At 36.4% G+C, this 21082-nt stretch overlaps 1 protein-coding gene across 1 annotated transcript; it reads right to left on the bottom strand.

The window, feature by feature from the left end:
• Nucleotides 1–214: 214 nt before the first annotated feature.
• LOC119809950 (olfactory receptor 7G2-like) lies at nt 215–1153 on the bottom strand. The gene has a single exon (XM_038323185.1). The coding sequence runs from the start codon at nt 1151–1153 to the stop codon at nt 215–217; it is 939 nt and encodes a 312-aa protein (XP_038179113.1).
• Nucleotides 1154–21082: the final 19929 nt, after the last annotated feature.

Raw genomic sequence — 21082 nt, 5'->3', positions numbered from 1 at the left:
CTAATGTTGGTATTTTGCCAACAGAGTCCTTAAAACTACAAAATTTTTCACATCAATATAATATATAATATAGATTCCTGTAAAAGGTTTTTGGGTTTTCAGAGGAAATCCTGCTTGGCAATTGAATGGATCTTATATATTATTTCATTATTTTAATTGATTTACCACTCATATATTTTCCTTAATGAAGCACAAATCCAAGAATATCAAAATATCAAAGAGAAGATACTATAACAATGAATTTTTTCATAATTCCTTTCATGTCCTTATTTCTAAGGCTAAAGATAAATGGGTTCAGCATTTGTGGGACCACTGTATACATCACATAAGCCACTGAAACCTTTTTGGGTAAAATATTATTAACTGCTGAATTTATGTAAACCCAAAACCCTGATCCATAGGACAAAGAGGTCACTGATAAGTGAGACCCACAAGTGGAAAAGGCTTTGTATCTCCCTCTCACTGAAGGTATTCTATAAACAGAGAGAACAATTTGGACATAAGAGAAAATAATACCAGAGATTGGGATGCCACCAAATATAAATGTTGCAAGATATATCAGAATATTATGAACAAGGGTGTCAGAGCAGGCAAGCTTCATGACTTGAGAAAGTTCACAGAAAAATAAGGGAATTTCCAGGTTTGTGCAAAAGGATAGTCTCAATACCATGAGACCAAGAAGTCCCATGTTCAAAATGCTAATGAGGACAGAAAAGAGAATTATTAAACCACATGAGTGAGAATTCATGATGATTGTGTAACTCAGTGGATAGCAAATGGCCACATAACAGTCGTAGGCCATTGCTGCCAGAACACAACTTTCAAATCCAGCAAAAAACAAGACAAGGCAGACCTGAGTGAGGCAGCCTGCATAACTGATGCTCTGAATCTGTGTTTGGATATTTAATAACATGTGTGGGATTATGGTTGTTGTTAAGCATATGTCATTAAAGGACAAATTGTAGATAAAGAAATACATAGGTGTTTGCAAATGGGAGTAAGAGCTCACAGCCAGGATAATAAGCAGATTCCCCAGGATGGCGACCATGTACATGAAGAGGAAGAGGCAAAATATAACTGGCTTCAGTTTTGGATCATCTGTTAGTCCCAGAAGAAAGAAGTGAGAAACATCTGTTTGGTTTTTACTTCCCATATCTTTGGCAATCTATTTGAAATACAGGCAGAAATAAAATGTAGGGACAATCAGTATGTTTGAAGATGTTAGAAATATAAGTTCTTTGGCTGAGTCATATTTATTCTTAACAAACTCTTAATATTAGGGCCAATGTATATGTCCGAACAAGCACTCCATAATACTTTGAATATGATTAATTTGAGGTAAATATAAATCATTTTAAAACCAAGTTTATTATAGCAGCTGTTTAGCATTCAGATTGTTTATTCTGTTGATTTTCTCTACACAGAACCCTCATTTCTCTTATTGCAAATGTTATGGATTTTTTTCAACAACCTTTTTTTTGTATTGTAAAAATCCAGTAAAAAATAAGTGTAATATAAAACATGCCTTTTTAGTCAGAAGATTCATGGAATTATAAAAAAAGGATGAGCAAATATTATGTAAACTTTCTTCTAAAAATTTTCCAAGCCACAGGCTGCCTATTTTTTGAGATTATAATATAGTTACATCATATTTACTTCACCATCCTCATTCCAAACGTTATGACCTGTCCCTCCTTTCTTGTTTTCATATACATGGTTCTCTTTTTCATTAACTGTTATTGTACACATATAAGTATATTTATATACATGTCTAAATATACCCAACTAACCATGAATTGAAGTGCAATAGAAAGATCTTATTTACTAACAAAATAAATTTATATCAACATTGGAAAGTAGAATTAGAGTTCATCCTTATTACAGCCCAGAGAAAAATATATCCCATCTCATTTACAAGTTAATTCTAAGAGAAACTGTAAAATGGTATCTATGAGGTTCTCTGTTTCATATTAGGAAGTTCTCATTAGCTAAAATATGACATTTTGCTTTTTAAAAAATGAATGAAAGAACATAACAAATATATAGAAAATCAAACAAAGAGATTTAACTTACAAACATATTTAGCAAGGAAAAAGTTTCTAGATGACAGGGTTATATGAACCTTTTAAAGAATACTGGTTACCTAGGGTGGATGTTTCTGTATGGTATGATCTCTGTTTTGAAGGAAAACAGAAGTAGCTATGATATAGATTATTTGATGGGGTATCAAACCTAAAAGCTCTGGATAAGATATAGACAAATGATTTATAGTAGGGGAAATCACCAACAAGTTAAGATATTCAGATTTCCACAGTAGGACATATATCATAAACTGTTAACAACTTTGATTGAATTAATCAATTGGTCATTTATGTGTATAATCCATGCTCTCCTCATATAACTTAAGCATATAAAATTTTTAAAAATTATATTCAACAAATCTAGGAAAATCATCTGTAATAATATTTCACAATGAGAAACATTTGCTGTAAATTGCTTTGAAGGTAGCAGTGCTTACAGAGAATGTGCTGGGCTCAATATGCATGAAGGGAAATCACTTAGTTCAGTGAACAGATTATAGTATTCTTCCATAACTTTTACTCAAGTTTTCATTTTTTCTTTCAACTATACACTATCACAGAATGTATTATGTATTGATATAAAAGAGGCAATAAAAGGGAGGAGTTTTAGAAAAGGAGAAAGAAGGGACTATTCCTATCAAGACCATTACAAATATCAGAGATGTGCCTGCCTGTAAAAATCACTTTTGACAGTGATAGTGTTGTAGAATAATAATAAAGAAATATCATTGAACACAGCATTCTATGATCAGAGTTTGTAATAAATATATAGGGATTAGCATGAATTTAAGTATGAATGATTTAGTTAATGAAACATACCTAAACTCACTTTGTAAATAAGGAACTTTATATTACAAGGTTAGTCTCAAGAACAGTAGGACTCATTAGTGTACCTTGTTATTGAAGACAGAAGATGTGTTCTTGTGAAGCAAAGAATTAGAGTCATTACTCCTTTGCTAGGGAGATTCAGCTAAAGAAGGTTACATATGTGTTGGTGTCTACCTGGGGCAGATATGTTATCACAGGATAACTCCTATAGCTTCTGTATCTCCAGGGACAAAATATCCAAAGGTCCTCATTAGGCCAGCTGTGTATTGTAACATTATTTCCTTAAACACAGTGGGTAAAGTAAAATAGTATGGCTGCCCTCCTGACACCTGAGGCTTGATTATATTTCTGTCCTATAATCATTATGTCTGTTTTTCTCCATTTCACAGTCATTAAATATAATGTCACAATTATTATCCCCCAAACCCTCATTAAACAGTTATTAATACACTAAACATTTTCTACGACAGTGAAAATGTTATTATGTTAGATTGGACAATATAATTATGCATGCTTTTTAAATATTTAAAAATTTTATACTCTGAACATAATTATGCTAATATTTCTTTGCATATTATTAAAATGAAGTTGTTAAATATGCTTTAGTGGAAGCATTTCTCCATATCATTTCACCAAAGAACATTACTATGAAACAGAATAGATGTATCATTTATACATTGGAGATATTTGAGATATAGAACTCGCTATTTTCTCTAACATATTTCCTCCCATAAAACTGTATCATTTGAACTATAATTTCCAGACAGAGGGGTGGAGCAAGAGATAACTGTTATAGATTCTGTAATATCAAATGTTTGAACTTCAGTAATGACTTAAAATGTTACAATTTTATACTTTTTGAATATCATTCATATCACACCATTAATACTTAACCTCACCACCTATATTCCCATAAAGAAACTCTCAAAACAATAGAAAAATATTTTTAATATTATTATGCCTCTTGGTATTATGAAAATTATTAAGTAAAAGAAAATGTTAAACCATGCAAGTAAAATTATATAAATTACATAAATATAAACATATTTTATTGTGTATGAAGATAAAATAGTTATATGAGTTATGAGCAAGTTTTTTAAAGTTTGCATATGATGAGACTTAAAAATGTATATATTGGCAGGTCCTGGCACACCCTAGTTGGGAACTCCGAGGGCATAGCCTGGAGCCAGAAACTATTGAAGATCCAAGTTCAAACCAAGAGAAGACCCAGACTAGGGTCATTTACAGAAACAGGACTGAGCCAGTGACCTATGCTGCAACAGGCCTGAGACAGTAAGCTACACTGGAGCAGGTACAAGGGAGCAATAGCTGAAGGAGTAGACAGGTCTGTCAGACAAAAATATAATAGATAAATAAGAGAATTAACAGTTATTATGACTCAAATGGACTTAACAGACAGATATAGAACATTCCATCCAAACAAAAAACAATATACTTTCTTCTCAGCACATCATGAACATTCTCAAAAATTGACCATATATTAGGTCACAAATGAATCATCAACAGGTACAAAAAACTGGAATAACCTCATAAATCTTATTGGATCACCATGATTTATAATTAGAATTCAACAGTAACCCTAATTCCAGAAGGCCCAGAACACATGAAAATTAAACAATGCTCTCCTGAAGCATCAATGGGTCAAGGAAGGAATAAAGGGAGAAATTAAAGGCTTCCTAAAATTCAATGAAAGTGACCATACAAGATACCCAAATTTATGGGACACAATGAAAGCAGTTTTAAGAGGAAAGTTCATAGCAATAGTGCCTACATAATGAAGCTGGAAAAATCCCACACTAGTAATTTAACAGAACATTTGAAAACATCTGAACAAAATGAAGCCAACTCACCCAGGAGAACAAGGTGGCAAGAAATAATCAAATTTAAAGCTGAAATCAATAAAATAGAAGCAAAGAAAACAGTACAAAGAATCAATGCAACAAAGAGTTGGTTCTTGAAGAAAATCAACAAAACAGACAAACCTCTATCCAAAGTAACCAAAAGGCAAAGAGAGACTATTTGAATTAACAAAATCAGAAATGAAAAGGGGGACATAACAACAGACAAGGAAGGAATCCAGAGAATCTTTGAATCATATTTCAAAAAGTATACTCCACAAAATAGGAAAACTTAAAAGAAATGGACAACTTTCTGGATATATATCACTCACCAGAATTAATTGAAGACCAGATATGCAAATTAAATAGACCTATAACTTCTAAAGAAATAGAAACAGTCATCAAAAGTCTCCCCCCAAAAAAAGCCAGGAACAGATGGTTTCAGCTCAAAATTATACAAGATTTTCAAGGAAGAATTAATACTACTACTCCTCAAATTGTTCAACAAAATAGAAACAGAAGGAATATTGCCAAATCCTTTTTTATAAGGCTACAATTACCCTGATCCCCAAACCACATAAAGACATTATTAAGAAAGTGCATTACAGCCGGGCGGTGGTGGCGCAGGCCTTTAATCCCAGCACTCGGGAGGCAGAGGCAGGCAGATCTCTGTGAGTTCGAGGCCAGCCTGGTCTACAAGAGCTAGTTCCAGGACAGGCTCTAAAAAAGCTGCAGAGAAACCCTGTCTCGAAAAACCAAAAAAAAAAAAAAAAAAAAAAAAGAAAAAAAGAAAAAAAAGAAAGTGCATTACACACAAATCTTACTTATGAACATTGATGCAAAAATACTCAATAATTACCGGTAAACTGAATCCAAAACACATCAGAGACATGACCCATCATGATTAAGTTGGCTTCTTCCAAGAGATGCAGGGATAGCTCAACACATGAAAATCTGTCAATGTATTCCACCATATAATTAAAACTGAAAAATAAAAACCATATGTTTATCTCATTAGATGATAGTTTATATAAGTAACACCAAAATTTCTATCAAGAAACTTTTACAACTCATAAATACTTTCAGTAATGTATCAGGATACAAGATAACTCAGAAAAATCAGTAGCCCTCCTGTACACAGATGATAAATGGGCTGAGAAAGAAATCAGAGAAACATCACCCTTCACACAGTAGCTACAAATAGCAAAAAATATCTTGGAGTTACTCTAAACAAACAAGTGGAAGACTTTTATGACAAGGACTTTAAATCTTTGAAGAAAGGAATTGAAGAAGACACCAGAAAGTGGAAAGATCACCCATGTTCTTGGGTAGGTAGAATCAACATAGTAAAACTGGCAATCCTACCAAAAGCAATCTACAGATTCAATGCAATAGCCATCAAAATCCCAACAAAATTTTTCACAGACCTTGAAAGAACGATACCCAACTTCATATGGAAAAAAAAAAGGCTAGTCATAACAGCCCTGTACAGTAAAGGAACTTCTGGAGCCATCTTAAATTCTAACCTCAAACACAACTACAGAGCCACAGTACTGAAAACAGTCTGGTATTGACATAAAAAACAGAAAAGAGGACCAATGGAACTGAATCGAATACCTGGATAGTAATCCACACAACTTCGAACACCTGATTTCTGAAAAAGAAGCAAAAAAAAATCAAATGGAATAAAGAAAGCATATTTAACAAATGGTGCTGGCATAACTAGATATCACCATACAGAAGAATAAAAATAGATTCATACCTATCACCAAGGACAAAATTCAATTCCAAATGGAACAAAGACCTTAACATAAAGCTAGGCACACTGAACTTATAGAAATTAAATGAGAAGTATATTTGAATACATTGGCACAGGAGACTACTTCCTAAATATAATCTCAGTAGCACAGACACTGAGAGGAACAATTATAATAATTGGGACCTCCTGAAACTGAAAAGCTTCTGTAGAGCAAAGGACATGGTCAACAATACAAAACAGCAGCCTACAAAATGTGAAAAGATCTTTACCAACCCCACATCAGACAGAGGAATCATCTCACAAATATACAAAAAAGTCAAGAAATTGGTCATCAAAAGAACAAATAACACAATAAAAAATAGAGTACAGAGCTAAACAGAGAACTCTTTTTTTTTTCATGGTTTATTTTTTTATATTTAAAAATTTCTATCTCCTCCCCTCCTCCTCCCCCTTCCCTCCCTTCTTCTCCCCTTCCCTCCCCTCCCTTCCACCCATACCTCCCCTCCCTCCCTCTCAAGGCCAAGGAGCCATCAGGGTTCCCTACTCTATGCTAAGACCAAGGTCCTCCCAACTCCCCCCAGGTCCAGGAAGGTGATCGACCAAGCTGAGAAGGCTCCCACAGAGCCCGTCCATGCAGAAGAATCAGAGCCCAGCGCCATTGTCCTTTGCTTCTCAGTCAGCCCCCACTGTTGGCCACATTCAGAGAGACGGGTTTGGTCGCATGATCCATCAGTCCCATTCCAACTGGAGTTGGTGATCTCCCATTAGTTCTGTCCCACCATCTCCATGAGTGAACGCACCCCTCACGTTCCTGACTTTCTTTCTCATGTTCTCTCTCCTTCTGCTCCTCATCAGGACCTCAGGAGCTCAGTCCAGTGCTCCAATGTGGGGCTCAGTCATTTTCTTCATCTATCGCCAGGTGGAGGTTCCCTCACGGTCCTGACTTTCTTTCTCATGTTCTCTCTCCTTCTGCTCCTCATCAGGACCTTGGGAGCTCAGTCCGGTGCTCCAATGTGGGGCTCTGTCATTTTCTTCATCTATCGCCAGGTGGAGGTTCTATGGTGATATGCAAGAAGCATTTGCTCATCTATGTTCTTAGCAGCATTATTTGTTATAGCCAGATCCTGGAAACAACCTAGATGCCCTTCAGTGGAAGAATGGATGAAGAAACTGTGGAATATATACATGCTAGAATACTACTCAGTGGTAAAAAACAATGACATCTTGAATTTTGCATGCAAATGGATGGAAATAGAAAACACTATTCTGAGTGAGGTAACCCAGACCCAAAAAGATGAACATGGGATGTACTCACTCATAATCGGTTTCTAGCCATAATTAAAGGAAATCGATCCTATAATTTGGGATCCTTGAGAAGATAATAAGAAGGTGAACTCCCAAAAGAAGATATAGTAATCCTCCTGGATATTGGAAGTAGACACGATCGCCAGGCAAAAATTGGGAACTTGAGGGTTGGGCGAGACGCGGCCAAGGGAAGATGGGGAAAGAAAAGCGTGAAGGGGAGAATGGGGGGAGATCGGAGGAATGGGATGCTTGGGATACAGGAAGGGTGGATATGGGAGCAGGGAAGCATATATCTTAATTTAGGGAGCCACATGAGGGATGTCAAGAGACTTGACCCTAGAGGGGTTCCCAGGTTTCCAGGGAGACGCCCCCCAGTTAGTTCCTTGGGCAGCTGAGGAGAGGGAGCCTGAAAAGGCCAGTTCCTATAGCCATACTGATGAATTTCTTGCATATCACCACAGAGAACTCTTAACAGAGGAATTTAAATTGGCTGAAAAACACTTAAGGAATTTCTCAACATCCTTAGTCATCAGAGAAATGCAAATCAAAACAACCGTGGGGCCTGGCAGTGGTGGTGCATGCCTTTAATCCCAGCCTGGTCTACAAGAGCTAGTTCCAGGACAGGCTCTAGAAACTACAGGGAAACCCTGTCTCAGAAAAAAAACAAAAACAAAAACAAAAAAACAAAACCGTGGGATTCCATCTCACACCTGTAAAAATGGCCAAGATCAAAAGCACTGATGACAACTGATACTGGAGAGTATGGGATAAAGGGAGCACTCCTGCATTGCTGGTGGGAGTGTAAGCTGTTACAGCCCCTTTGGATATCAGTATGGCATTTTTTTCAGAAAATTACCTCAAGACTCAGCAATATCACTTTGGGGTATATACTGAAAGGATGCTAAATCATACCCAAAGAATGTGTGCTCAGCGATGTTCATAGCAGCAATGTGTATCATAGCCAGAACCTGGAAACAACCTAAGTGCCCCTTGGCCAAAGAATGGATAAGGAAATTGTGATACATTTACACAATGGAGTACTACACAGCAGAAAAAATAATGACATCTTGAAATGTGCAGGCAAATGGATAGATCTAGATAACATCATATTGAATGAGGTAATCCAGAACCAGGACAAATATCATATGTATTCACTCATAAGTTACTTTTAGATATAAAGCAAAGACAACTAACCTCCAGATCACAATTCCAGAGAATCTAGATAACAATGAGGATCTTAAGAGAGAGAGAGAGATAACTATCTACATGGAAAGTAGAAAAAGACAAGATCTCTTGAGTAAATTTGGAGCATGGGGACCATGGGAGAGGGTTGAAGAGAAGGAGATTAGAAGGGATGTGAGCTGAGAAAAATGTATAGCTCAGTAAAATGAATAAAAAATAACAAAGAAATTAAAATTTCTAAGGACAATGATAAGAGTAAGAACTGACTAAATGTATAGAAATTCATTTAGAAATACACTAGAAAATCAAAGTTTATTTAGAAATGTCTGGTTTTTAAAATATGATATAGTCATTAAAACTAGGTAGATGTAACTGATCTTATCTTTTGTAAATAACTGGATTTGGAAACTCTTACCAATGTGATCAGAGAGTGAAGTGAGTGCTATTTTTGCAATAAGTCTCAGCAATTTTCAAAACTAACAACTTATTGCTACTGAGATTAGATTTATCTGGAATTTATAATTCTCTTTCCAGAGTCTACTATAATGGATTGGAATTATGGGTTGGATACATGTATGGGAAGAAAGACAAAACTGAATTGCATCTGTCAGCCACAAGCACATCAATATGTAAAGTTAGTATTGAAAATCATATATCAATTGCAGTTAATTTGTTCTCTCTTGTTTTTTGTGTTCTTAGACTGTTTTTTAGTAGTAACAGCTTCACGTGTTTTGCATAATTTTTTCTTCGGAAGTATCATACATAGTATTCTAGGTGTGGCTGGTTTTAAAGACAAAAGTTCTTTTAGCTTACTTATTTTAAGGGCAGATTTTTTCCTTCTTCAACTATGCCTGATGACTCTTCTGGGCACAGTATTCCAGGTTATGAGTTATGTCCATGAGAACTTGAAGTAAGTTGATTTTCAATAGGTCATTAAGTATTCAACTATGTGTCAGATGGGTTTTCATGTATATATGTCTTCTGTTTTTCTGCTTCCTTCTTTCATTACTCTTATTTTTGTTTTTTGTATATATACATACATATACACAAGTGTATATATATATTGTGTATATGTATATATATATATAAATATATATGTGTGTGTATGTATATATATATATTGATTATATATTGATACATTTACATACATATTTATGGAATTTTAATTATAATATACTTTTGGAGTTTCTTTCTAGTTATTTCTATTTTATATACAGTGTGCTTCATTTTTCTAAACATGTATGCCTTTTGTTAATTTGGGAAAACTTCCTCTATTATCTGATATAGATCTGGTGAATGCCATTGGTCTGGGTTTCTTCTACCATTCTGCCTAGAATTAGAAGTTTTTGTAACTTTTATCGTGTCACACATTTCTGAAACTTGTGTATCTGTATCTGCATGCAATTTTCAGGCCTTTTGTTTGTGCTATCTAATATCTCTACTTTATCTTTAAGTATTAATATTCTCTTATCTGATTGTTTTACTGAACTTATAAGATTTTATTCCAAATTTTAAAGCTAAATTGTTGTCTGAGGTTTTCTGTCCTGCCTGGTTCCCATAGTCCTTAAGTCCCAAATAAATCACACAGAGGTCTACATTAACTATAATCTGATTGGCCCACTAGCTCACTCTTCTTATTAACTCTCATAACTTATATTAACCCACTATTCTTGTCTATGGTAGCCAAATGGCTTGGTACTTTTTTTCAGTGAGGCAGTCACAACTTGCCTGCTCTGGGGATGGGCTGGGAGTCTGTCCTCTTCCCAGAAATATTCTGTTCCCATTGACCCGCTTCTACTTCCTGTCTGGTTGTCCCACTTCCTGCCTGGCTACTGGCCAATCAGCATTTATTTAAAATATAATTGACAGAATAGAGACCACTGTCCCACCCACTTCCCCCTCTTTAAAAAAAAATTCTGAATCTAATATCTTTTATTTAGCTTTTCTCCTGACAATTAGCCATAACAACTTGTAACCAATATTCTAAACAAAGGAAAATATCCATAGTCCATTTTTGGGGAATGTGGGTGTAGTTTTCCAGGCTACTTCCTGCTGGTTAGGGGCACTGAAAATCTTATGGGGACCTAAATAAAATTTAGAATTATGATCAAGTCATGGTTGGAGTATGCTGTGAGGCTTGGTCATCTCAGGCATCAATCTTGAAGCTGTTCTGGATGTAGAACTCAGACATCTGTGCCATCTGTTCCTACCGGAGATCTCTCAGGTGGTCTTCCTTGATCAAACCTGATTTTTCTTAACTCAGAATGAATCCACGGCCTCTCATTTCCTGTGGAAGTAAAAGCAAATCCACTTCTCCAAAGTAACATATCTTTTGACTTCAATTTTGAAGTCAAGTTATTCTCAAAATACCTATCTTGGATTAATTCGGCAGCATTTATAAATAAATATCTTTTAGCAGCTGTTTCTCCTTTATCAGCATTCAGACAACTCAAAGACAACATAATAATATACAGTATCCAGAATCTCTCTGTATTTTCCATCTTTACGTGGCTTTATTTTAACCTCTATCTCTTTTATTTTTACTTTTAATTTTTGGCTTTTTTTCCTTTTTTATTAAAAATTTCCATCTCTTCCCCTCCTTCTCCCCCTTCCCTCCCCTCCCCTCCACCCATACACCCACTCCCTCCCTCTCCAGGCTAAAAAGCCATCAGGGTCCCCTACACTATGTTGAGTCCAAGGTCCTCCCAACTCCCCCAGGTCCAGGAAGGTGAGCAACCAAACTTACAAGTTTCACACAGAGCCCGTCTTTGTCGTAGAGACCAAGCCCATCATCATTATCCTTGGCTTATGTCCCATAGGTTTGAGTATGTTGTTTCTTTGTCTTCATTAAATTTAAGAAAGACTTTAATTTCTTTCTTTATTTTGTCCTTGACCCAGGTGTGGTTCAGTAGTTGACTGTTCAGTTTCCATGAGTTTATAGGCTTTCTGGGGGTAGCATTGTTGTTAAATTCTAATTTTAATCCATGGTGATATGACAGGACACAGGTGGTTACTAATATTTTTTTGTAACTGTGGAAGTTTGCTTTGTTACCGAGTATGTGGTCAATTTTCGAAAAGGTTCCATGAGCCGCAGAGAAGAAGGTATATATTTTTTTTTTACTTGGGTGGAATGTTCTATAGATATCTGTTAAGTCCCTTTGGTTCATTACTTCTATTAAGTCTTTTAAATCTCTGTTAGATTTCTGTCTGATTGACCTGTCCATTGGTGAGAGAGGAGTGTTGAAGTCTCCTACTATTAGTGTGTGTGGTTTGATGGATGCCTTGAGTTCTAGTAATGTTTCTTTTACATAAGTGGGTGCTTTTATATTAGGGGCATAGATATTTAGGACTGAGACTTTATTCTGAAGGATTTTTCCTGTTATGAGTATAAAATGTCCCTTTCCATCTCTTCTGATTGATTTTAGTTTGAAGTCAACTTTGTTAGAAATTAGTATGGCCACACTGGCTTGTTTCTTAGGTCCATTTGCTTGATAAACCTTTTCCCAACCCTTTACTCTGAGTAGGTGTTTGTCTTTGTGGTTGAGGTGTGTTTCTTGTAAACAGCAGAATGTTGGATCCTGTTTTTGTATCCAATCTCTTAGCCTGTGCCTTTTTATAGGTGAATTGAGTCCATTGATATTAAGTGATATTAATGACCAATGGTTGTTAACTCCGGACATTTTTTTGTAGTAGAGTTTGTGTGTTTCCCTTCTTCTAGTTGTGCTGGTGAAGGGTCGCTAGATGCCTGAGTTATTGTGGGCCTTTTTGGACTCCTTGGTTTGTGATTTTTCTTCTATTACTTTCTGCAAGGCTGGATTTGTGGCTATGTATTGTTTAAATCTCTTTTTGTCCTGGAATATCTTGTTTTCTCCATCGATGGTGAATGCAAGCTTTGCTGGGTATAGTAGTTTGGGCTTGCATCAATGTTCCCTTAGTGTCTGTAGCACATCTCTACAAGACCTTCTGGCTTTCATGTTTTCCATTGAGACGTCAGGTGTAATTCTGATAGGTTTCCCTTTATATGTTACTTGACCTTTTTCCTTTGCAGCTCTTAATATCTGTTCTTTATTCTGTATGTTTTGTGTTTTGATAATTATGTGGTGTCGGGATGCTTTCTTTTGATCCAGTCTATTTGGTGTTCTGTAGGCTTCTTGTACCTTCATAGGAATATCCTTCTTTAGGTTGGGGAAATTTTCTTCTATAATTTTGTTGAATATATTTTCTGGGCCTTTGAGTTGTAATTCTTCTCCTTCTTCTACCCCAATTATTCTTAGGTTTGGTCTTTTCATGGTGTCCCAGATTTCCTGGATGTTTTGTGTTAAGAATTTGTTGGGTTTGTTTTGTTCTTTAATCTGTGAGTTTATTTCCTCTATAATATCTTCAGAGTCCGAGATTCTTTCTTCTATCTCTTGTATTCTGTTGGTAATACTTGTCTCTGTAGTTTCTGTTCGTTTACTCAGAATTTCCATTTCCAGTCTTCCCTCGGATTGTGTTTTCTTCATTACCTCCATTTCATTTTTCAGGTCTTGTACTGTTTCCCTTACCTGTTTGATTGCTTTTTCTTGTTTTTCTTGGGTATCTTTGAGAGATTTATTTATTTCGTCTACCTTTTTGTTTGTCATCTCCATTTCTTTATGACAGTTTTTTACCTCCTGTTTAAGGTCCTCTATTATTTTTATAAAGTACTGTTTAAGGTCGAATTCTTCTATTTCCTCTGGAGTAGGGTGTACAATTCTTGTTGTTTCGGGATGTCTGGATTCTGGTGATGTCATGTTGCCTTTCAGGATGTTGGAATAGTTCTTGCATTGGCGCCTGCCCATCTCTTTCTTCAAATGGAGCTAGGATAGACTTGGTGTCTTGGTCCAATCTTTGCTGTGACTGAATCTGGGTGGCTCTCCTCAGTGCCGGAGCTATTCCTTGCAGCACAATCTGAAGAAGCCAGCACTCCCTTGCCGGAATCCTCAGACCTGCCTAGAGGGCAGCCTATCTGGGTGGCTGGCCTTGGTACAGGAGCAGGACACTTGAATACACTTGTGTAGGCTTGGGAGAGGTAGGGACATGTGTACCAAAGACACCCCTGCACCAGGCGCTGGGGGGGGGGGGATGTGCTCTCTTCCAGGATAGGTCGCCCCAGGATAGTACACACTCACCCGTCCAGATGGAACTCCACAGCACTGAATCAGGGATTCCTGATAGCCGAGGGACACCACAGGGACAAAAGGGCATAGGTGGGGGCATTGTGGGATGGAGTATCCCACAGCAAACCTGGCAGCACAATCCTCCACTGGGTCTTCTGTTTTAGACTAATGGCTCCTTGCTGGGCAGGTATCTCAGACAAAGGCCCAGCTTGCCAGCAGCAAGCTGAGTGAGATAAAGGAACTCCCCCCTAATTTTTGGCTTTTGAGACAGGTTCTCTGTGTATCTTTGGCTGTTCTGGAACTCCCTCTGTAGACCAGGCTGTTTTTGAACTTACAGAGATCTTCCTGCCTCTGCTTCCCAAGTGTCAGGGTTAAAGGTGTGTGCCACCACCCCTTGAACTCACAGAGGTCTATGTACCTCTGCCTCCCAAGTGTTGGGATTAAAGGTGTGTGCCACCACACCTTGCTACTCTCTTTTTTAAGGACTTTAACCTTTAGCCTGCATACATGTTTAGAACACTATAAACTATTTAGATGTTTTTTTCACCTTTGACTCTCTCTTTACTGTATATCTCTCTTATTTTGACCACATGAGTTTTTAAGTTGCTAGGCAATATGGTTAGGTTTAAAGCTGTGGCATTGGGAGATGGATCCATTCCATTTCTTAGCTTTTTGAGATTCCAGCCTCATGGCGTAGGTACCGGCTGTAGCCATGTTTATTGCCACAACTCTATGGTGTTTCAAGGTCCCTGCCAGCAAGCAAGCTGCAGCAGTCTGCTCACAAACCACATTCAAATGTTCTGTAGTAGGACCTCCTGCCTGAAAGAGTCAGAGTTTATGCTGGAAGGATGGCCCCAAAAGCCAGAATTTTAAAATGGTGTGGCTTTTTTCCTGCTATGGCTGAAAATCAAAAAGCATACAGTCAGCTTTTCATCAATACCATTTAAGTATTTTGTGGCTGGACCTCTTAAAAGAGCTGCAAGATTTTACAGCTAAAGCTCAGTCAGGAAGCCTCTCTTTAATGAGAGTGCTTGCCTCTAGCAAACAGAGCCCACCTGAGAAAATGCTGCTATCAATAAGCTGTGCTTAACTCTATTCTTTTTTGTCTAGAATTACTTCTCAAGCTCTCTCAGGTTTTACATGAATGCAGTTGCCTACATGGGTGCCATTTATATAGGAATGTTATAATGTGTTTGTTGACTCAGATGTATCTCTGATATGCAGTATATATATATATATATATATACACACATATATATATATACATATATGTGCTTAATATGATTGTATATGCAAATACTTAAAGGAAACTTTGAAATTTTTAATGTTTTGTAGGGTCAGTTAGTGCAATGTGGATGTAGAGAATAAATTGGAAATCACAATTTATAATATGCAATACACAGGTCAGATTTTACTAGGTCATGTGCAGTTAGCTATGAATTATTACATTTTTACATATTGATTATGTTGAAAGAAAAAAAAACATGATCACCTCAAAAATTAAGAAAAGACTTTTGACAAAATCCAGCATCCCTTCATGATAACACTCCAGAGAGAATAACGATGTAGGAAAATGTATAAATATAATAAATATAATAAAGTTAGGTGATACTTAGCCAAAATCCAACATCGGCTTAAATATAGAAAAACTAAAAGCAATTCTACTAAAATCAGTAAGACAAATTGTCTGCTATCTCCATACCAATTCAATACAGTACCTGAAGTCTTAGAGCAGTAAGACAACTGATGCAAATAAAGGGGATACAAATTAGAAAGCAAGAAATCATAATATTTTTATTTATAGGTGTTATGATAGTATATATATATATAGATAGATAGATAGATAGATAGATAGATAGATATGTAACCCCCAAAATTCCAGCAGAGAAAACCTACTGTGGATAAACTTTTCAGCAAAGTAGCTTGATGCAAAACTAACTCACAAAAATTATTAGACTTCTTATATGCAAGCGATAGGCACCCTGAGAAAGATATTAGAAAGACAACATCTTTCACAATGTCCTCAAACAATATATCTTGGGGTAATTTTAACCAAGGAAGTGAAAGACATGTAATGATAAAAATGTTAAGTCATTGAAGAAAGAAATGGAAAAACATATCAGAAGTTTCTTCCATGATCATGGATCCATAGGATTAACATAGTAAATATGACCATCACACCAAAAACAATCTAAAAATTCAATGCACTTCTCATCAAAATTCCAACACATTTTTCACAGATGTATCTTGAAATGACACATCTCAGCTCCATATGAAAAGACATAAATACACACATGCACACACAAACATACATATGTGAACATATACAATAAACCAATCAAACAGAAACAGGATAGGTAAAATAATCCTGAACAGACACACACACAAAGAATTTCTGGAGGTATCACTATTTCCAAGTTCAACTTGCACTACAAAGCCATAATTATAAAAAAACAGGATGGAATTTGCATAAAACCAAACATTTTGATTAATAGAATTGAATAGAAGACCTGGACAGAAACACACATACCTTTGGTTACCTGACTTTTTATTAATCCACACTGAACAAAGAAAGCATCCTCCATAAATGGTGCTACTTAAACTAGCTGTATGTAGAAGAATGCAAAAAGATCCAAGTTTATCACAATGTAGAAACCTTCAAATGACTCAAAGTTCTCACATAATTTTGCTATGTTGAACATGATAGAAGAAAAAGTCGGAAATAGACTTGATCTTATTGGTACAGGAGAAAACCTTCTAAAGAGAATACCAATAACATAGACACTGATATCAATAATTAATGAAGCCAGAAAACTGAAAAACTATTAAAAGGCAAAGGATATCATCATTGAGATGAAGCAGCAACTTATAGAACAGAAAATATTTTTAGAAACTCCACATATAATAGTGGAAAAAAATCAAAAATATATAATAAACTCAAGAAATGATATGCCATGAAATCCACATAATATATTTTAAAAATAAGGTACAGATCTTAACAGAGAATTTTCAATGTAAGAAAATCAAAATGTTGAGAAACATGTAAAAAATATTCAACAACCTTAGCCATCACAGAAGTCCAAATCAAATCTATTTTAGATTATATTTTACACCTGTCAGAATGGCAGAAATGAAAATAGAAATAAATCATCTTGAATGATATTTTCCAGACCCAGAAATTTTTATAGCATTTATTCACTTATATGTAGATATTAGCTGTTAAATAAATGGTAACTAAACCAAAATCTATAGAACCAGAGACGCTAGGCATGGAAACAGGCCTAGGTGGGACACATGAAACAGGAAATAGAATAGATTTTATGGCTGGACTGGAATTAGGGAGAATGGATCTGAAACCTAAGATGGAAAAGGGAGATGGGTTTAGGAGAGGAAATGTGAAGAGAGACAACTAGAATTGAGGAGAATTTGTAGAAAGGTATTAAATCTAGTGCAATGGAAATTTCCTAAACTTTATGAAAGTGATTCTAATGAAATCTGAAAATAATGGTGGGACATAGTCCCAATTGGCCATCTTTTGTCACTAAAGGAAACTTCCAGTACTGAGTTCGAATTACATCTAATTGAGTTGTTAATCAAAGAGGCCCCCAAATCACCCAGGTGGCTGTGAAAATAATAGGTTGCTCTCCCCAAACTGATACAAAGGCCTCATTTTTTGAATAGAACATCAACTCAACTAATTGATCTTGGAGAGGGCAAGCTAGAGCCTAGATTCTTATATAACACAATCACCCCACATTATAGTGTTTTGGGCATGATGAGGTACTCTCCAGACTACCAAAAGAGAATGTAAACCCCAAGTTACAAAACCTAGGGTCAACAATCTCTCCTGCCTGAAAAATATCCTAAGGCAATGGTGTCACAATGCTTGTGGGAGGAACGAACCAATGTCTTATTTGACACTCCATGAGATGAAACCCATACCCAACATTGCTTGTGTAAATAAGAACCAGGGATTCGATATCCCAGAGACCTAGGGTAAAAATTATTGGACTAAATAAAGTGAAAGCAAAATGTATCCTAGTGATATTTTTCTATAATCATAGATCATTGTTAACATTGAAGAAGATTCTTCTTGAAGCAGATGGGGCCAAATATAAAAGCTCATAATTAGACGATAGGGAAAGAGTGAGATGTTGGAACACACTAAATGTGATGTCTTCATCAAATCCCTCCTGTCAGAGTTGAAGGTACCACACAGAAAAGAGGCAGAGAGAGTGTAAGAGCCAGTGGACATAAAAGTTACCAGAACAACAGGGCCCTCTAAATAAATTGAGAAAAGCTTATTAAAGCGCAGAGACTAAATCAACAATCACAGGTCCAGGATGGGTCTGTACCAGTTTCTTTGCATATATATGCATGTTGTAGCTTACTACTTTTATGGGACACTTGAATGTGTGAACAAGTGGGTCTCTGTTTCCTGTGACATCTCATTGAGCTCTTTTCCTTCTACTGACTTGCAGTTTTTCAACATGAATATAATGGTTTTATTATTATTATTATTATTATTATTATTATTATTATTATTATTATTAAAAAATTTCTGCCACCCACCTCCCACTTCCCTCCACCTCCCACCGCTCCCTTCCCCCTCTCTCAGGTTCCCTGCCCTGCTGGAAGTCCAAGGTCCAACCACACCATCTAGGACCAGGAAGGTGCACCTCTAAACAGACTAGGCTCCCCAAAGCCAGTACAGCCTTCATTGTCCCCCACGTTCAGAGAATCCGGTTTGATCCCATGTTTTTTTTCAGTCCAGGTCGTTCTGGCCTTGGTGAGCTCCCATTAGAACAGCCCCCTGGTCACAGTGGGTGGGCGCACTCCTCGCGGTCCTGACTTCCTTGCTCATGTTCTCCCTCTTTCAGCTCCTCATTTGGGCCTTGGGAGCTCAGTCCTGCACTCCAGTGTGGGTCTCTGTCTCTATCTCCATCCATCACCAGATAAAGCTTCTATGGTGATATGCAAGATATTCATCAGTATGGCTATAGGAAAGGGCCATTTCAGGCTCCCTCTCCTCAGCTGCCCAAGGAACTAGCTGGGGACATCTCCATGGATACCTGGGACCCCCTCTAGAGTGAAGTCTCTTTCTAACCCTAAAATGGTTCCCTTAATTAAGATATCTTCTTCCTTGCACCCCTATCCACCCTTCCTCCATCCCAACCATCATTTATTATGCATGGTTGTTCTCTTAGAAGCATGTTCTCTTCTAATTAATGAAAGGGAGTGAGTCATGAAGGAGAGGAAATATGAGGAGTAAAAAGAGTAGAAACTGTTATCAGGAATTGTTGTATGAGAAATAATCTATTTTTAAGAAAAGGGGGGAAATGTGTTCATGGGTCTTTTGTTTGACATCATTTATTCCCCCTCTTTCTGATATCTTTCATCTTTCTTCTCTTTTCTCTATCAAGGAAATATGGACAGTATTGGAAATATACCATTTAGATAAATCAGTTTGTGCTTTAGTACTTAACTGAAAATAAATTAAATTAAATTTCAAGAATTATATCCATGAATATTATATTAATAGTATATACCTCTCCTTAGCCCCTTCATGTTTCCATCTACTCCATTTCAAATTCATAACATATTTTCATCAATTATTTTTGATATGTGTATGCACACCATTCTTTCTCTCTCTCTCTCTGTCTCTCTCTCTGTCTCTCTCTCTGTCTCTCTCTCTCTCTCTCTCTCTCTCTCTCTCTCTTACTGTCTGTCTCACATACCCACATACCGCCCCACACACAGAGAGAGCAAAGATAAGATCTACATATGAGAACATGAGGAACATTTATCTACCATTTGGGATTTCTCAGTAATTGAATGTTCTGTCAGTACATTTAATGAAAATGATTGCTATGGTAGGACTACAGGAACGTCAAAAGCATAAGTGTTTCTGTTTTAGCTTGGGTTAACCTCACATTTTTTCCAGAATTGGGACTGAGGGCATGAGCAGAAGGATCCACCATGATCTTCTTAGTCCCCTGTAAATGGGAGAAGAGAATGAGTAGAGACCATACAGAAGGTCTTCTACAAGGGTGAGAATGAAAAACTTGATTTGGATGAATGAAAGGAGAGTTGACAATATGCAGTTAGCCTACCTGTTTCCATGGCTAGAGGGGACTGATTGTTTTCATGAAGTGACAGCTGGAGTTGAGGTTTGTGATAAAGCAACGAGTAGGGTAAAGGAAGTTAGGAGAGGAAGATCTCTGTGATTCACTGGAGATAGGGAAAGAGGGTGAAGGGAGGCCTTAGCAGCAGTTATGTTGAAGATCCAGGGATGAGACTCAGGGATTATATTTGGAGGAACAGAAGGAGATACAAAGCTCTGCCATTAGTCTGTTGGTTTTACTGGTTGGAGTTTCTCATGAAGATATCAGTGAAATTCTTTTTAGCAGCTGAAAATGAAAACAAAATAAAAACAAAAAGAATTTAATTTTATGTGAAAATAAAAAATAAGAGGAGAAAAAACCTTGAGTGAGAAAAACAAATCTTTTGGATATATGTTATAATACAAGGTCTTAAGTTATACTACAGGCCAACAGTTTTAAAACAAATATGGGAACATAATAAAATAGATTCATTGATTAATATAAGAAATTGGTTACATACACATAAACTCACATGTTTACAACAGTCTTATTTTTGACAAAGAGACTAGCAATATATAATTAGAAAATCCCCAGCAACTTCAAAAATTGGTATTGCTGAAATTGGAGAGATGCATGTAGAATAATGAAACTCTATCCTAATCACTGACACCACACAAAATGTAATCTGAAATGCATCAAGGATCTCAACCTAATATTTGATACCCTGAGCCTAACAACATGAAGATTAAGAAATATGCTTGAAATCATGTCATCAGAAAGGACTTTGTGAGCAAGGTTCAGATAGCAAAGTCAAAAGATCAAAAAT

Source organism: Arvicola amphibius, chromosome 3 (assembly GCF_903992535.2).
Source record: "Arvicola amphibius chromosome 3, mArvAmp1.2, whole genome shotgun sequence".
Classification (NCBI taxonomy): domain Eukaryota; kingdom Metazoa; phylum Chordata; class Mammalia; order Rodentia; family Cricetidae; genus Arvicola; species Arvicola amphibius.
This window is presented reverse-complemented; position numbering and strand designations above follow the sequence as displayed.

What these genes read in the sequence shown, in the direction of transcription:
- LOC119809950 (XM_038323185.1), bottom strand. Translation starts at nt 1,153, where the DNA reads ATGGGAAGTAAAAACCAAACAGATGTTTCTCACTTCTTTCTTCTGGGA.